Source organism: Struthio camelus, chromosome W (assembly GCF_040807025.1).
Source record: "Struthio camelus isolate bStrCam1 chromosome W, bStrCam1.hap1, whole genome shotgun sequence".
Classification (NCBI taxonomy): domain Eukaryota; kingdom Metazoa; phylum Chordata; class Aves; order Struthioniformes; family Struthionidae; genus Struthio; species Struthio camelus.
Window position 1 is genome coordinate 3,630,978 of NC_090981.1, and position 16,633 is coordinate 3,647,610.

The following is a 16,633-nucleotide window of genomic DNA, read 5'->3' on the forward strand; positions in this document are numbered from 1 at the left end:
AACTAGCTCTGCTTGTTTAAAGTGAAATGTTTCTGCATTTTAAAATTTTGCAGATGTAATCAAGGACTTGGTAAGTCAAAGTAGGGGAACTTGCATTTTATGCACAACTAAAAATGGTTTGGCATGCTAAATCATACACACATGCAATTTCACTGCCTTCTGATGTATTTGCCCAAGTTCAGCAATTCTAATTTCATTTAATGTTTTATTTATTGCACAAGGAAGAACTGAATCAGGATCTGGCTTACCTTTATAATGGAGCCTACCTTTATAGAACCAGCAAGTAAAAGATATATTAAAAAATATATATATATTTAATGTGAGTCAATATGATTGCATAGGGCCATAACAAACAATTTAAGGGTAGTAAGAAGGGTAGCACAAATAGCTCAACTACTTTACAAACAAGTGTCTGACTACCTTAAAGTCTTCTGAGGCAAAAACAATATTGTTCAGTAATTCCAGAAGTGGAAAAAGATGACTGTCCATAAACAACAAAACCCAGATCAAAGATCATCTTGAAAAACAACTAAAGGATAAAAGCAAATGAGTGGTAGATCTTCCAGGCTCTTTATACCAGAGAATCAACTTTGAAAAAAGTTGCCTAATGCTGATGAGAGAACTGAAGATCACCATCATAAATAAGAACAGAAACTCATAACACAGATGGAACTTTTCTCTCTGCTTGTACACAGTTTTCCTTTTAGGATCATAATCAACATCTCAGAAGCTTAGATTTAAAAATATATATGACTGACAGATTGCTAAAAGAAACAAAAGACCTATTTTATTTTAGTGTTTTATTGGAATTCTTATCCCTATCTAATATACTAAAAATGAAGATGGTAATTGCCTCTTAATGTAATGCTTTTCACATACTGTACACAATTAGATCAAAATTTAGATTGAGAAAACAGGCTGTACTGAAAGAGTACTGTGTCCTTGTACTTAATCCAACAGCCAGGCCACATGTGTAGCAAAAAGCAAAACTCACACCTGGAAATTAGAATTGCAACTAATAGTTCTAGCAAAAAAAAGCATATACAGATTCTTATTTTTCTCTGGTCCACAGAGTTTTACCAAATGCTTTCCTACCATCGTTCCACTCGCTGTATGCTCTCACAACAAACTTCTGGCCATCCACTGTGAAAAATTCTTTCTGAGCAAGAGCTTTCCCAGCGGTGCTGTGATTTTCATAGTCTCTCACTGATTCATTACAGGAAGAATTTCCACCACCTATAACACCAACTAAAGCCCAGGCTTGCCTGCAAAAAATAAATAAATAAGTAAAGTAAATGTTTAAATATAATCCCCCTAAACAAACTCTCCAAACATGCACAGGACAAGATAAGGAACATAAAAGGTTCTGCCTACTCTTCCAAACTCATTTTAAAAAGCAGTAGAAAAACAGGCATACATCATTCAAAAGAAGCATAGCTTAAAACACTTGGATGTTCTATACACAAACAGGCAAATACGAGATCACTTTTTCTTTTTTTTTTTTTTTTTTTTTTAACAAGATAAGCCTTTCAGAGACATTTTAGTACACTATTCAACAAGATACACTTTAAAAAAAAAACAAAACACACACACGAGATGAGAAGTAATACAGGCTCCTGTTTACAAACAGGTTTACTGGAGCAGAGGAAGACTATGAGGCACCACTGATGTTTCTTGCTGCAGCAGTGCTGTCACACAGGAGTCACAGGAGACATCCTTGCATCAGGCTGGGAAGGACGAACACGTCCAGTCGCAGCTGGAGAGCGGGGTATTTGACAGGCAATACCTTTTGAATCTTTCAGAATACTCAAGCAAAACAAAAAATAACAAAATAAAAAGCTCACCACACTTAAAACCTTTGGACAAGTGATCTTGTGGAGGTTTTTGAAGGCTGAGGCCAAGGGTTTCATTTTTTCCCCTCTGCTAGCCCTTCCCTTAGCTGGACAGTTATCACAGAATCACAGAATAGTTGAGGTTGGAAGGGACCTCTGGAGATCATCTAGTCCAACCTCCCTGCTCAAGCAGGGTCACCTAGAGCACATTGCCCAGGATCACATCCAGACGGGTTTTGAATATCTCCAGGGAAGGAGACTCCACCACCTCTCTGGGCAACCTGTGCCAGGGCTCTGTCACCCTCACAGTGAAGAAGTTTTTTCTCAGGTACAGATGGACCTACCTGTGGTTCAGTTTCTGCCCATTGCCTCTCGTCCTGTTGCTGGGCACCACAGAGAAGAGATTGGCCTCATCCTCTTGACACTCCCCCTTCAGATACTTGTACACATTGATGAGATCCCCCCTCAGTCTTCTCTTCTCCAGGCTGAACAGGCCCAGCTCCCTCAGCCTTTCCTCATAGGAGAGATGCTCCAGTCCCTTCATCATCTCAGTAGCCCTCCGCTGGACTCTCCCCAGTAGTGCCATGTCTCTCTTGTACTGGGGAGCCCAGCACTGGACACAGGACTCCAGGTGGGGCCTCCCCAGGGCTGAGTAGAGGGGCAGGATCACCTCCCTCCACCTGCTGGCAACACTCTGCCTCATGCAGCCCAGGATACCCTTGGCCTTCTTGGCCCCAAGGGCACACTGCTGGCTCATGGTCAACTTGTTGTCCACCAGGACTCCCAGGCCCTTCTCGGCAGAGCTGCTCTCCAGCAGGTCAGCCCCCAGCCTGTCCTGGGGCATGGGGTTATTCCTCCCCAGGTGCAGGACCCTGCACTTGCCTTTGTTGAACTTCAGGAGGTTCCTCTCCACCCAGCTCTCCAGCCTGTCCAGGTCCCTCTGAATGGCAGCACAGCCCTCTGGTGTCTCAGCCACTCCCCCCAGTTTAGTATCATCAGCAAACTTGCTGAGGGGGCACTCTGTCCCTTCATCCAGGTCACTGAGGAATACATTGAACAAGACTGGACCCAGGACTGACCCCTGGGGGGACACCACTAGCTACAGGCCTTCTTGCCCTTTTTGAAGACTGGGATGACATTGGCTTTCTTCCAGTCCTCAGGCACCTCTCCTGATCTCCAGGACCTTTCAAAGATGATGGAGAGTGGCCTAGCAATAACATCCACCAGCTCCCTCAGCACTCGTGGGTGCATCCCATCGGGGCCCATGGATTTATGGATGTCAAGTTTGGACAAAAGATCTCTCACCCGATCCTCCTCGACCAAGGGAGAGTCTTCCTTTCTCCAGCCTTCCTCTCTTGTCTCCAAGGTCTGGAATTCCTGAGGACTGGCCTTAGAAGTGAAGACTGAAGCAAAGGCAGCATTCAATAACTCTGCCTTCTCTATATCCTTTGTTATCAGGGCACCCGCCCCATTCAGCAGCAGGCCCACATTTTCCCTAGTCTTCCTTGTGTTACTGATGTATTTGAAGAAGCCCTTCTTGTTGTCCTTGACATCCCTTGCCAGATTTAATTCCAAATGGGCCTTAGCCTTCCTTGTCGCATCCCTGCACGCTCTGACAACGTCCCTGTATTCCTCCCAAGTGGCCTGTCCCCTTTTCCACCTCCTGTACACTTCCTGCTTCTCTTTGAGTTTTGCCAGGAGTTCCTTGCTCATCCATGCAGGTCTCCTGCCCACTTTGCTGGACTTCTTCCTCAGAGGGATGCACTGCTCTTGAGCCTGGGGGAGGTGATGCTTGAATATTAACCAGCTTTCTTGGACCCCTCTTCCTTCTAGGGCCCTACCCCATGAGACTCTTCCAAGTAGGTCCCTGAAGAGGCCCAAGTCTGCTCTCCTCAAGTCCAGCGTTGCAATCCTACTTATTGCCCTGCTCCCTCCTTGTAGGATCCTGAACTCCACCATCTCATGGTCACTGCAGCCAAGGCTGCCCCCAACCTGCACATCTCCAACTAGACCTTCCTTGTTTGTTAGTACAAGGTCTAGCATTGCACCTCTCCTTGTTGGTGTCTCCACCACCTGAGTCAAGAAATTATCATCAGTGCTCTGCAGGAACCTCCTTGACTGTTTGTGCCTAGCTGTGCTGTCTTCCCAGCAGATGTCAGGGTGGTTCAAGTCTCCCATGAGAACCAGGGCCTGTGACCATGAGGCTACTTCCAGCTGTCTGTAGAAGGCCTCATCTACTTCCTCTTCCTGATCAGGTGGCCTGCAGTAAACCCCCACAACAGTGTCACCCATGTTAGCCTGCCCTTTAATCCTTACCCATAGGCTCTCAACTTGCTCTTCATCCACCCCGAGGCAGAGCTCCATACATTCTAGCTGCTCCCTCACATAAAGGGCAACTCCACCACCTCCCCTTCCTGGCCTGTCTTTCCTAAAAAGCCCATAGCCATCCATGACAGCATCCCAGTCATGTGAGCTATCCCACCATGTCTCTGTAACTGCAACGAGATCATGGCCCTGCGACCACACACAGATCTCTAACTCTTCCTGTTTATTCCCCATGCTGCGTGCATTGGTGTACAGGCACTTCAGAGAGCCAGTCAAGCATGCAAGCTTCCCAGGAGAGGTGCAAGAGGATCCTCCATAGCCATGTTGCATGCTGTCTCCCCTGGCTGCATGCACCCGCTGGAGGCATCCTGACTTGAGCGGTGTTTTACTGACTCTCCTGCCACTATACCACTCCCCTTCCCCCATCTTGCCTAGTTTAAAGCCCTCCTTACCAGGCTGGCCAATCTGTTGGCAAAGACACGCGTGCCCCGCTTGGTAAGGTGGATCCCATCACTCCCCATCAGCTGTTGATCTTCAAACAGGGTCCCATGGTCATAGAAACCAAAGCCCTGTTGCCAACACCAGCGGCGCAGCCAGCTGTTAACTTGGAAAACTCGTCTACTCCTCCTCCCATCCTTTCCCCTCACAGGGGAGATTGAGGAGAAAATGACCTGGGCTCCCAGACCCTTGACCACCATTCCCAGAGCTCTGAAGCTCTTAGCCAGGTGCCTGCAGGGAGCTGGAAACTGTCCTTGATGTATTTCTACTTCCCTACAGCATTGCTCAATGAATCAAAGTTTTTGGAAATGAAAAACAAACCACAGAAAGCTGCCACCAAGTTGAAAAATCAGAGTATTTTGTTGTCTGCTGCCTCTGCACGTAATTATGGCATTATGGAGCAGTGAAAGACTAAAACATCATTAAAAAGCTGAAAAAAATTGTATCATTAAGGTTGAATCAAAGGAAAACAGGGTCAGTCAGCTGGACTGTAGTCCATTGCTAATGCAAAGGTAGGTATTAAAACCACCAGCTGCCTTTATTTCAGCCCTCTTAAACCCAAACATTAAAAAGAGTGTAAAAGACCAAATGAAATTGTTTGGTTTTAACCCACTCATGAGAATAGTATATACTGGACATGCTTTTCAGTAGTACCAGCAAACAAGGTGAACCTTCCATACACCAACATTTAAAATAAGTATCACAGAATTTAGCGCATCCTATTTTGGATGAAGAGACAGAAGCAGAGAAGGACATAACACAATATTTATCACCACACTGAACCCTTTTATTAGCTTTACAAGTTTAAAAAAAAAATGACCCTGCTTTTCCTTGGTGACCACCAAAAAATGAGTTGCTTGTCCATCTTCTGCTGCAGAGAACAGAATACCACAATTTTATGTGCTTAAAAGAGTCTCTTAATACTAATGAAAATAGACAGGAATCAGTTCAGCAGAAAAGGAAAAAAGGATATCTACTTCACAGAAGCAGGTTAAAGAAGTTCCTCATTTTAGATTAATTGCTGTGGCCGTCACAGGCAGAGATAAACACCAGAACCCGTCATCTGGATCAAGGCTAGCTGCTCAGGTACTGAAAAAGTTTCACGCAGTCTTTTCAACTTTCAGAAGAGGTACTTATTCTGGGACACGTAGGTCTCAGTACCTCTAACAATTCTGTGATTCTGTAACAAAACTGCTTCGCAGGCAAGCTTGAAAGCACTTTCCACAGGACCACATGGCCAGATCTTTACACAGCTATTTTTATGAACATGTTTCTGAAGGGAATCAAGGTTGTAATACGCAATCTTGACTGATATTCTGACACTGCTTTGTCAAAGCAGAGGGAGGAAAATAACGAGGGGTAAGAATAGGATAGGAAAAAAAAAAAAACACTACTGATTTTCTGAAAGACAAAAAGAGGTTGTACAAAACCATCTTTATGGAAACTGAAGAACTGGTGAACAATTAAGAGATTTGGTGTCCCTTTCACACTTATTATCAACCTGTACAGCAGCAAGTCAGAGTCAAAACATGCACTGCAAAAAGTCATTTACAATAACAAAACGAATGGCACAATAGTTTTAAGTTTCCTGTTTTAATAACTCTCATTATACCTTTGATGCTGTCAAAGTTTAACAAATCCCCCAAAGAGGGTAGAAGCTGTATCTAAACTTTACTCAACACAAAAGGAACAATAAATTATTTACCTGTAACTCAATCCTCTGACAAACTTGCTTCCCAGAAGATTCTGAATAGTCAATCTAGTTTCCTCCAGTAGATTTTTAGCAGCTGAATCTCCTACAGCAATAGCAACAATGCGACCAGGACTTCCTTTTTTTAGTAAGCTCTGAAGTTTCAAGCTTTCTTCTGAAAACTGATGAGTATCAAACTTTAATACTTCCAAAACCTCTGCGGTGTCCTGATCGATCACTCTCACATTTAGTCCTCGGGAAAAATTCTTTTTAAATGTATAATGACCATAGGCCAGCCCTGAGAAATATATAGTCTTTGACAGAAGAGTCCATGATACCTTCTGGTGCCCATGCAATTCCAGCGTCCCTTCAGGGCCCACACCAATAAATTTTTTGCCAAATTCTGGTACATCAGCATCTTCATTTGACTTCCCATACAAAACAATAGTTGCTTTGGATTTATAGCGGCATTTCTCTGCTCCAATATGAAGCATTCCACCATCCTTTATCAGGATAAAACGTGTTCTCAAAGTAATATTTTTAGAACCATCTTTATCATCACCAAAAACAAGCAACCCTAAAGGAAAAAATATTTTTGTAAGTCAAAGTAATATCAAAGTAGACTCAAAAAACCCAGTTCTCCAATAAGAGCAACAGAAAAGTTAGAAAAGATTTAATTTCCACCCCCATGAAATAAGCAGGTAAGCTTTTAAATATGTTTAAGAATACTTTGGAAAGTAACTCCTACTAACTGTGATTTATCTTTCAAAGAATTTGGTGAGTTTATTCCCTTTTTTTGTGCACTATTTTGGTAGAATTGCTAACACACCATGACTAATATCATAAGACAATCAGATCCTGTACCTGGAAAGCTACTACACAAGCTGTTGCTTACTGTATCCTACAGAAAACCATGTCATTGCCCCACTGAAAGGGCATGAGAGCATTCATTCACCTTTTTAATGTTTGATGCTTTTGGCTTGGTAGCAGGCAGAAAAGTAAAAGCAGAGGATCTGGTCAATAAGCTGCAAAACAAAATTCCAATGCACTTTGCGTGTAATCACAAAATAAAAAATATATAGTCAATTGAAGCTTCTTGTTTAATCTTGCTGTTACATACCTCCATCCTGTATAACTATAGAGTGTACTGTAGCATCTGAATCCAGACGAAACAAATCCCCCTTTTTGATAAAAATTCTCTTTTCAGGATCTTGTCCAGGGCTCCAGTTTTTAAGATGAGGATTCTGATCGGGACAATTCTCTGCAATACAACGTGAAAATCAGTTTTTAAAAATAAGTCGTCACCAACAGGCCTATAGCAGTCAAGGGAGCGTTAGGCTGAACAGGCGTAAGGTAGCGTCAGTCACCCATAAAGGACTCCCATCATCTTCTGTGGTTACAGTACTTCAGTGACTGGTGCTGTAATTCACATTTGAGCAGCCAAAAGGCTGCAGGAAAAGTGGCTAAACTTTTTACAGGAAGGCAGGCATTCCTATGCCTAAATTAGAGTCCCTGAGGACCACAAACAGACTGAACTGTTGCCATACACCACACTTTCAAACCCCAGCATGGCATTTAGTATTTTTCCAGATTGCCTAGATTGTCTAGATCAGGTGTGGAGAGGTAAGTGACAAGTACTTGGATTTGCAACAGTCACACTGAATACAGGATGCCCTAGGACAGCTACCTGAAATACTAACACGGTCCTCAAGGCCACTGGCACCTGTGCAAGAAAGGCTGATCCCCTCTTGCTCTTAGGCATCCCAAACACTTCTTCAGGTCCAGGTTTGCCGATAACTCAGAAATAGGGACAAGGCATATTTCATATACTAAGTAGGAAACCTTCCGGGAAGGTTTCCTAGGAAGTGAGGAATTGTGGGTTCCAACTCACAATTTGTACTCTTTAAGAAGTTAGCTTAAATACCAGGCCATACAGTAGGTGGAACAGAGTCGCACCATCACTGTTGAAACCCCATGAAAGGTTTGGCACTACAAAGGCAACAATGCCATATCATGAAGCCAGAAAAGGAGATGTAGCATAAATAGCTGCTGTAATACAGTAGCATAGACATACTATGAAAACAGACTGGAAGTATATTTCTTGAATTTTTTAGAAAAGTGGGGGGGGGGGGGGTGGAAAGGGACTGCAAAGGTTTTTGTTAAAGCAAAACACAACCAAAGAGATGCCAAAATAAACAGGTTAGCAGCCCAACTGAGTAATAGTCAAAATAGCAAGGCTCCATAGCAATGGAGCCTATATACACAGCCTTTTCACATCTTCTGAAGAAAAAAAATCCAACACATCTGAAACAGTGCAACCTGAGGGGAAGCTATTAGCAATAGCCCATTCTTGCAAAATCCAGAGAAAGCAAAGCCTACACACAGACTTAGCACAAGCCTTAGCTTTGCTCATAGAAACGTTATTTCCTTTGCTGTTACTCTCCACATTTCAAAGGCTTTCCAACCCAGGAAACGCACAGAAACCAAGCCTTGACTGCCAGTGGGAAAAATTAGCAGAATTGAGTAGGGCCAAAAGGCATCTAAGTAGTAATATAGAAATAAAAATAAAATAATAACAATAATAATTTAAAAAAAAACAACTTTGGGAGCCTAAGAAGAGGGCGTTTAAAAAAAAAAATTCAATACATGAGGGAGGCCAAAAAGCTAGGAGCACTGATATCTGCAAGACTGCTGAGCACTAAAGCCCCTTCCCCCAGACACCACACACACACCGTGAAGAAACAGTATTTCTTGGCCAGCAGCAGAGGGAAATGTGAAGAAACTATGAGTCAGCAACTTGACAATGTCTACATTGTATGATTCATGTAAGATCTAGTAACTGTACATTTTTCTGTCTAGTCAGAAAGGTGAGGAATATCATGATAACTAAACCACAAAAAAAAAAAAACCCCACACACAACCCCCTAGACTCTATTGCACATTGCATTTTAACAAAGATGACATGGTCATCAGAATCAAAACTAAGCACTCCTGTAATGTGAGTATGCTTTTAAAGTACATGGATCAACTTTTTGGCAAGCAAATCAGATGTGCTCAGCAAAAGCATTTTGAAATTCTTCCTTAGTATTTCCACTGGGTTGCAGGGAAACATCATATATGCAGTACCTCACCATATACTACCTCTAAAGTTACCAATTAGATTTTAGTCTGCAGTCATTGCTTCCACAGTTAAGGTTAAATGAAAACAGAAACACATAACAGAAAACATTAAGGAGTTTCAGCCTGGCCAAATCATTCAAGCTGAAAATTTTCCAAGTCAAGCCTCTGCTTCAGAGCATTTCTGAATTTTAACAAACATGGGACAGCTGTTCTTAAGAATTAGTTGCTTCTAACAGGGTTAGGGGAAAAAATTTGGTATTTTTGCAAGTGGTTTAAAAAAAAAAAAACAAAAAAAAACCAAATACCATACACACATTCCCCCCCCCCCCAAAAAAAAAAACCCTAGAACCTTCCACATGTTGGAGTAAGGATATGAAATCTGGCAGGAGAAAAGGCAGGAAACAGTTCTCAACATGCAGTTAAACAGTTGCTTTCTACCTGCTTAGCCACCAAGTCTGAAGTTTTCCAGGCCTCTGGGAAAAAATTGTCAGTATTATATTATGCTCAGCAGAAGTTTATCACAGTTTGGCAGCTATATTTTCTGAGGATTCTGTTTACCCTGGGCAAGCTCCAGCTGAGCACTACAAAGGCCAGAGCTTTCCTCCAAAAAAACAACTCTCCTCCTTGCAACCCCAACCCTGCAGCGCATGCCACTGGGCCTGGAGAGGGAAACTACATTTCCAGCGCTCTCCATGATCTCCAGTGCTCCACAGCTTGGGGAAAAAGAAGATGAAAGAAAGCTAAAAACCAAGGAGGAAACAAGAAACCAGTGGAGAGGCAGGCACAGAAATACAGACAAGTATCTTTTTCCCTGCTGGGAAGGTATGCCAGAGGGTTAGGATTTACAGGCAATTACTACTAAATCTCACATTCCCTCTATGGCCTGTTAAACAGCCATGAAACGTATCAACAAAATGGATTTACAATTACCCTTTAACGAGAAAACACCTAGCTGGAACTGGTATCGCTAACTTTAATACTGCACGTGCTGAGTTTCAGCTGCAGGTATTAAAATTCCTGCCTGTCAAAAGTCTTCTGGGGAACTGCTGCAACAACAATACCACAAGATTAAATTTCCAATCAGTCAGATTTTCCTTGGTGCCTGTATGGAATTTCTCTTTTGTTAAGGTTTCCAAAGAGTGCATATGTTTTCTTTTAAAAGATGATGCAGGGGAACTTCAGAAAGACACAATGCAATAATTAATGTTGAAAACTAGCTGGACTTCCATAGCGGACCAATGGGATGTTGAAAGAAAGCAGTCATGACCTTGGATTATTCCTTCGGTTTTACATAAATCATAACAAGAGAAGGGGGAAAAAAGAAAAAAAAAAAGCTATCTGTTGAATCACAGTGACTCTTCCTGCAGAATCTTGAGTATCCTTGGTGATCAATCAACCATGTGTTGACCACGCCTAAATATTAAGTGCAAAAGATCCGTACAACTCAGGAATAAACTAATACAAGTGATGCAAAACTATGCCAAAACCATTTACATAAAAAAAAAACGGTGGGGGGGGGGGGAAGAACCATCTCCTTCACATCACCAGTTTTTAAAGCATGAAGGGACTGCTATTTACCACAGTCCACAGCACATAATCACACAGAATCACACAGAACAGTTGAGGTTGGAAGGGACCTCTGGAGATCATCCAGTCCAACCTCCCTGCTCAAGCAGGGTCACCTAGAGCACATTGCCCAGGATCACATCCAGACGGGTTTTGAATATCTCCAGCAAAGGAGACTCCACTACCTCTCTGGGCAACCTGTGCCAGGGCTCAGTCACCCTCACAGTGAAGAAGTTTTTTCTCAGGTTTAGGTGGACCTTCCTGTGTTTCAGTTTCTGCCCATTGCCTCTCGTCCTGTTGCTGGGCACCATGGAGAAGAGGCTGGCCTCATCCTCTTGACACTCCCCCTTCAGATACTTGTACACATTTATGAGATCCCCTCTCAATCTTCTCTTCTCCAGGCTGAACAGGCCCAGCTCCCTCAGCCTTTCCTCATAGGGGACTGGAGCATCTCTCCTAATCATCTCAGTAGCCCTCCGCTGGACTCTCTCCAGGAGTGCCATGTCTCTCTTGTACTGGGGAGCCCAGCACTGGACACAGGACTCCAGGTGGGGCCTCCCCAGGGCTGAGTAGAGGGGCAGGATCACCTCCCTCCACCTGCTGGCAACACTCTGCCTCATGCAGCCCAGGATACCCTTGGCCTTCTTGGCCCCAAGGGCACACTGCTGGCTCATGGTCAACTTGTTGTCCACCAGGACTCCCAGGTCCTTCTCTGCAGAGCTGCTCTCCAGCAGGTCAGCCCCCAGCCTGTCCTGGGGGATGGGGTTATTCCTCCCCAGGTGCAGGACCTTGCACTTGCCTTTGTGGAACTTCAGGAGGTTCCTCTCCACCCAGCTCTCCAGCCTGTCCAGGTCCCTCTGAATGGCAGCACAGCCCTCTGGTGTCTCAGCCACTCCCCCCAGTTTAGTATCATCAGCAAACTTGCTGAGGGGGCACTCTGTCCCTTCCTCCAGGTCACTGAGGAATACATTGAACAAGACTGGACCCAGGACTGACCCCTGGGGGACACCGCTAGCTACAGGCCTCAAACTAGACTCTGCGCCACTGACCACAACCCTCTGAGCTCTGCCATCCAGCCAGGTCTCAATCCACCTCACTGTCCACTCATCTAGCCCACACTTCCTGAGCTTACCTATGAGGATGTGATGGGAGACAGTGTCAAAAGCCTTGCTGAAGTCCAGGGAGACAACATCCACTGCCCTGCCCTCATCTCCCCAGCCAGTCATTCCATCATAGAAGGCTATCAGATTGGTCAAGCATGATTTCCCTTTGGTGACTCCATGCTGACTACTCCTGATCACCTTCTTGTCCTCCACATGCTTAGTGATGACCTTCAGGATGAGCTGCTCCATCACCTTTCCAGGGATGGAGGGGAGGCTGACAGGCCTGTAGTTCCCTGGCTCCTCCTTCTCACCCTTTTTGAAGGCTGGAGTGACATTGGCTTTCTTCCAGTCCTCAGGCACCTCTCCTGATCTCCAGGACCTTTCAAAGATGATGGAGAGTGGCCTAGCAATAACATCCGCCAGCTCCCTCAGCACTCGTGGGTGCATCCCATCGGGGCCCATGGATTTATGGATGTCAAGTTTGGACAAAAGATCTCTCACCCGATCCTCCTCGACCAAGGGAGAGTCTTCCTTTCTCCAGCCTTCCTCTCTTCTCTCCAAGGTCTGGAATTCCTGAGGACTGGCCTTAGAAGTGAAGACTGAAGCAAAGGCAGCATTCAATAACTCTGCCTTCTCTATATTCTTTGCTACCAGGGCACCCGCCCCATTCAGCAGCAGGCCCACATTTTCCCTAGTCTTCCTTGTGCTATTGATGTATTTGAAGAACCCCTTCTTGTTGTCCTTGACATCCCTTGCCAGATTTAATTCCAAATGGGCCTTAGCCTTCCTTGTCGCATCCCTGCACGCTCTGACAACGTCCCTGTATTCCTCCCAAGTGGCCTGTCCCCTTTTCCACCTCCTGTACACTTCCTGCTTCTCTTTGAGTTTTGCCAGGAGTTCCTTGCTCATCCATGCAGGTCTCCTGCCCACTTTGCTGGACTTCTTCCTCAGAGGGATGCACTGCTCTTGAGCCTGGGGGAGGTGATGCTTGAATATTAACCAGCTTTCTTGGACCCCTCTTCCTTCTAGGGCCCTACCCCATGAGACTCTTCCAAGTAGGTCCCTGAAGAGGCCCAAGTCTGCTCTCCTCAAGTCCAGCGTTGCAATCCTACTCATTGCCCTGCTCCCTCCTCCCAGGATCCTGAACTCCACCATCTCATGGTCACTGCAGCCAAGGCTGCCCCCAACCTGCACATCTCCAACTAGACCTTCCTTGTTTGTTAGTACAAGGTCTAGCATTGCACCTCTCCTTGTTGGTGTCTCCACCACCTGCGTCAAGAAATTATCATCAGTGCTCTGCAGGAACCTCCTTGACTGTTTGTGCCTAGCTGTGCTGTCTTCCCAGCAGATGTCAGGGTGGTTCAAGTCCCCCATGAGAACCAGGGCCTGTGACCATGAGGCTACTTCCAGCTGTCTGTAGAAGGCCTCATCTACTTCCTCTTCCTGATCAGGTGGCCTGCAGTAAACCCCCACAAGTGTCACCCATGTTAGCCTGCCCTTTAATCCTTACCCATAGGCTCTCAACTTGCTCTTCATCCACCCCGAGGCAGAGCTCCACACATTCCAGTTGCTCCCTCACATAAAGGGCAACTCCACCACCTCCCCTTCCTGGCCTGTCTTTCCTAAAAAGCCCATAGCCATCCATGACAGCATCCCAGTCATGTGAACTATCCCACCATGTCTCTGCAACTGCAATGAGATCATGGCCCTGCGACCACACACAGATCTCTTAACTCTTCCTGTTTATTCCCCATGCTGCGTGCATTGGTGTACAGGCACTTCAGAGAGCCAGTCAAGCATGCAAGCTTCCCAGGAGAGGTGGAAGAGGATCCTCCATAGCCATGTCCCATACACACTCCCCTGGCTGTATGCACCCACTGGAGGAATCCTGACTTGAGTGGTGTTTTACTGACTACCCTGCCACTATACCACTCCCCTTCCCCCATCTTGCCTAGTTTAAAGCCCTCCTTACCAGGCTGGCCAACCTGCTGGCAAAGACATGCGTGCCCCGCTTGGTGAGGTGGATCCCATCGCTCCCCATCAGCTGTTGATCTTCAAACAGGGTCCCATGGTCATAGAAACCAAAGCCCTGTTGCCAACACCAGCGGCGCAGCCAGCTGTTAACTTGGAAAACTCGTCTACTCCTCCTCTTGTCCTTTCCCCTCACAGGCAAGATTGAGGAGAAAACGACCTGGGCTCCCAGACCCTTCACCACCATTCCCAGAGCTCTGAAGTCCTGTTTGATGGTTTCCAGTTTGCCTTCCATGTCGTTAGCGCCCACATGGAAGAGCAGCAGAGGGTAGTAGTCCGATGCGTGGACAAGCCTTGGCAGTCTTTCCACGACATCTCTTATTCGAGCCCCTGGCAGGCAGCAAACCTCTCTGGACAAGAGGTCAGGTCGGCAGAGAGGTGCCTCTGTCCCCTGCAGCAGGGAGTCACCCACAACAATCACTCGCCGCTTCTTCCGGGGGTTCCTGCACGGCACAGGGTCTGCCAGGCCAGTTGCCTCCCTTGGAGCCGTGCCCAGCCCCTCCTCAGCTTGGAGGGCGCTAAACTTGTTCTTCAAGGGTAAGTCTTGAGGAGGAGCAAGAGCCTTTCTCCTTCTACGAGAGGTCACCAGCTTCCAGCTCTCTTCAACAGCGTTATGATGCACCTTTACACATGGTGCTGAGCCCTCTGACAACTCCGCTGCAGTGGGGGCTGGGGACTCCTGGAGCTGAACAGTCTCCGAGAACGCCCTGTCAATCTCCCGCTCATCCTCTCGGATGCTACGCAGCCTACTAACCTCCTCCCGTAACTCCTTTACCTGGTGACGCAACTGGTCAACCACAGCACACCTCACACAGGAGAGCTGACTGTCAGCCCAGGCCTCACGGAGAGGCCCCAGGCACTCCCTGCAGCCTGACACCTGCAGAGCTGCATCTGCTGTCTGAGGGTCTGTCTGGGTTGAAGCCTCAGACACAGCCGATGCAGCACCTCCAGCAGCCACTGGGGAACGTGCTCTGCGGCGTGTCATGACCATGCCCCGGGGAAGGACACACCACTGTGCAAAATGGAGAGGTGCCTTCTTTGCCTTCTGGCACCCCTTCTGCACAAACTGCTGCATCTGGGAGCTGTGCTCTAGGCCTGGCTCTTATCTAGGCCTCTGCCTAGCAGTGACTCACAAGGGTGCTTGACCCACCCAATCAGGAGCCACCTGAAACAAAAGCCCCAACTCCCTCTGACCAGGGCAGCCCAGAGAGCTCCTTAGCAGCAGCCCCACCTAGCTAGGACTTCCCAGGAGAAGTTAAGTCAAGGCCCCCTGCAGGAGTCCTTGCCTAGCTCTCCCTTCCTGCTAGCAGCAAGCACCGTCTAGTTCCTCGGGGGTCCCCAGAAAGTCTCCACAACTCCCAACAAGGCCCACAAAAGGCCCAGGCAGAGCCCAGACACTGCTGCGTCTGTTTGCTGCCTCTGTTGGCTGCGTAATAAAACCTCACCTCTTTTACTAAAACATCCATCAAAACTTGCAACTTGTAGTTAACTAGCAATAGCAAGCTTTAATGTCTTGATATGAATGCTGGAAGGTTTTCTTCCCAGGGTACTTCTCAGTCAACTGACCAAATCACCTTGAACTCTCTCTTGCATGTGGCTGTACTGAAGTGCTCACTGCAAATCTGTACTCATATTACCAGTGATTTAGGTCACAGTGTAGCACTAACCTGCCATTTACTACTTCCTCAGTTTGCTGTTTTCCTGCACAATTGTTAAGAAAATAAAAATTTCATAACTTCACCCAAGAAAAGATCTCTGCAACCTACCACCAAGAGTATTCCAGTAAGATGTGTGCATCCATTTAATAATGCTACCTGAAATCTTCAATTAATTATCTAATTTGTTCAGTATGCATTGCATTGACTTTGGAAACAGAATCTTTGGTATTATTGTGTCAAAAGCCATTCAAGAGGCTAAGCCTGTTGTGTCACAATACTCATTGTCAACCAGTTTCAAAAATTTATCTAGTTTTTAGAAACCTGATTCTGCATGAAACACACACACACACCCTCTAACTCACTCTCCAAAATATACTACCAACCTTTACCAATTACATCTCATAATAAGCCTTAGCAGTATTTTACCAGAGGGATGCTAATGGTCAGCAATTAACCAGATCATCTTTTCATGCTTTTTCACCACTGGTACATTTGTTGTTTTTTTCCTCCAAATTCCCTGCACATTGTATCAGCCCAGATTTTTAGCTGATCTTGGAAGTCTGGACAAAGAGCTGCCTGTCCAATTTGTTTAAAAACAAAGCAAACACATACTCACAGTGTAAATTATTACAGTTTTTTTTTTTTAAATGTTCTACTTGAATGTTTTTTTTGCTACCTTCCTTAGTTACTGCTCAAACAGACAATATTTCATTTTGTCTGCAATTTGTGAAAATATCAGTTTCTTCTACATAAAAAATAATTACACCTATTCAATGCATGCTTTTTCCCCCCACTAGTTGTCTTTATTTA

General features: G+C 45.5%; 1 protein-coding gene across 6 annotated transcripts in view; it reads right to left on the minus strand.

Annotated features, from left to right (window-relative positions):
* LOC104138046 (inactive cell surface hyaluronidase CEMIP2) overlaps nucleotides 1-16,633 on the minus strand; it is a 56,690-nt gene that overhangs the window by 29,041 nt on the left and 11,016 nt on the right. For all 6 annotated transcript variants that reach the window (XM_068925924.1, XM_068925922.1, XM_068925921.1 and 3 more), the window contains 3 exons: nucleotides 7,466-7,606; nucleotides 6,361-6,922; nucleotides 1,096-1,265 (listed from right to left, as the gene is read on the minus strand). In XM_068925924.1, coding sequence (XP_068782025.1) covers nucleotides 1,096-1,265; nucleotides 6,361-6,922; nucleotides 7,466-7,606 — 873 coding nt within the window. The remainder of the gene's footprint in view (nucleotides 1-1,095; nucleotides 1,266-6,360; nucleotides 6,923-7,465; nucleotides 7,607-16,633) is intronic.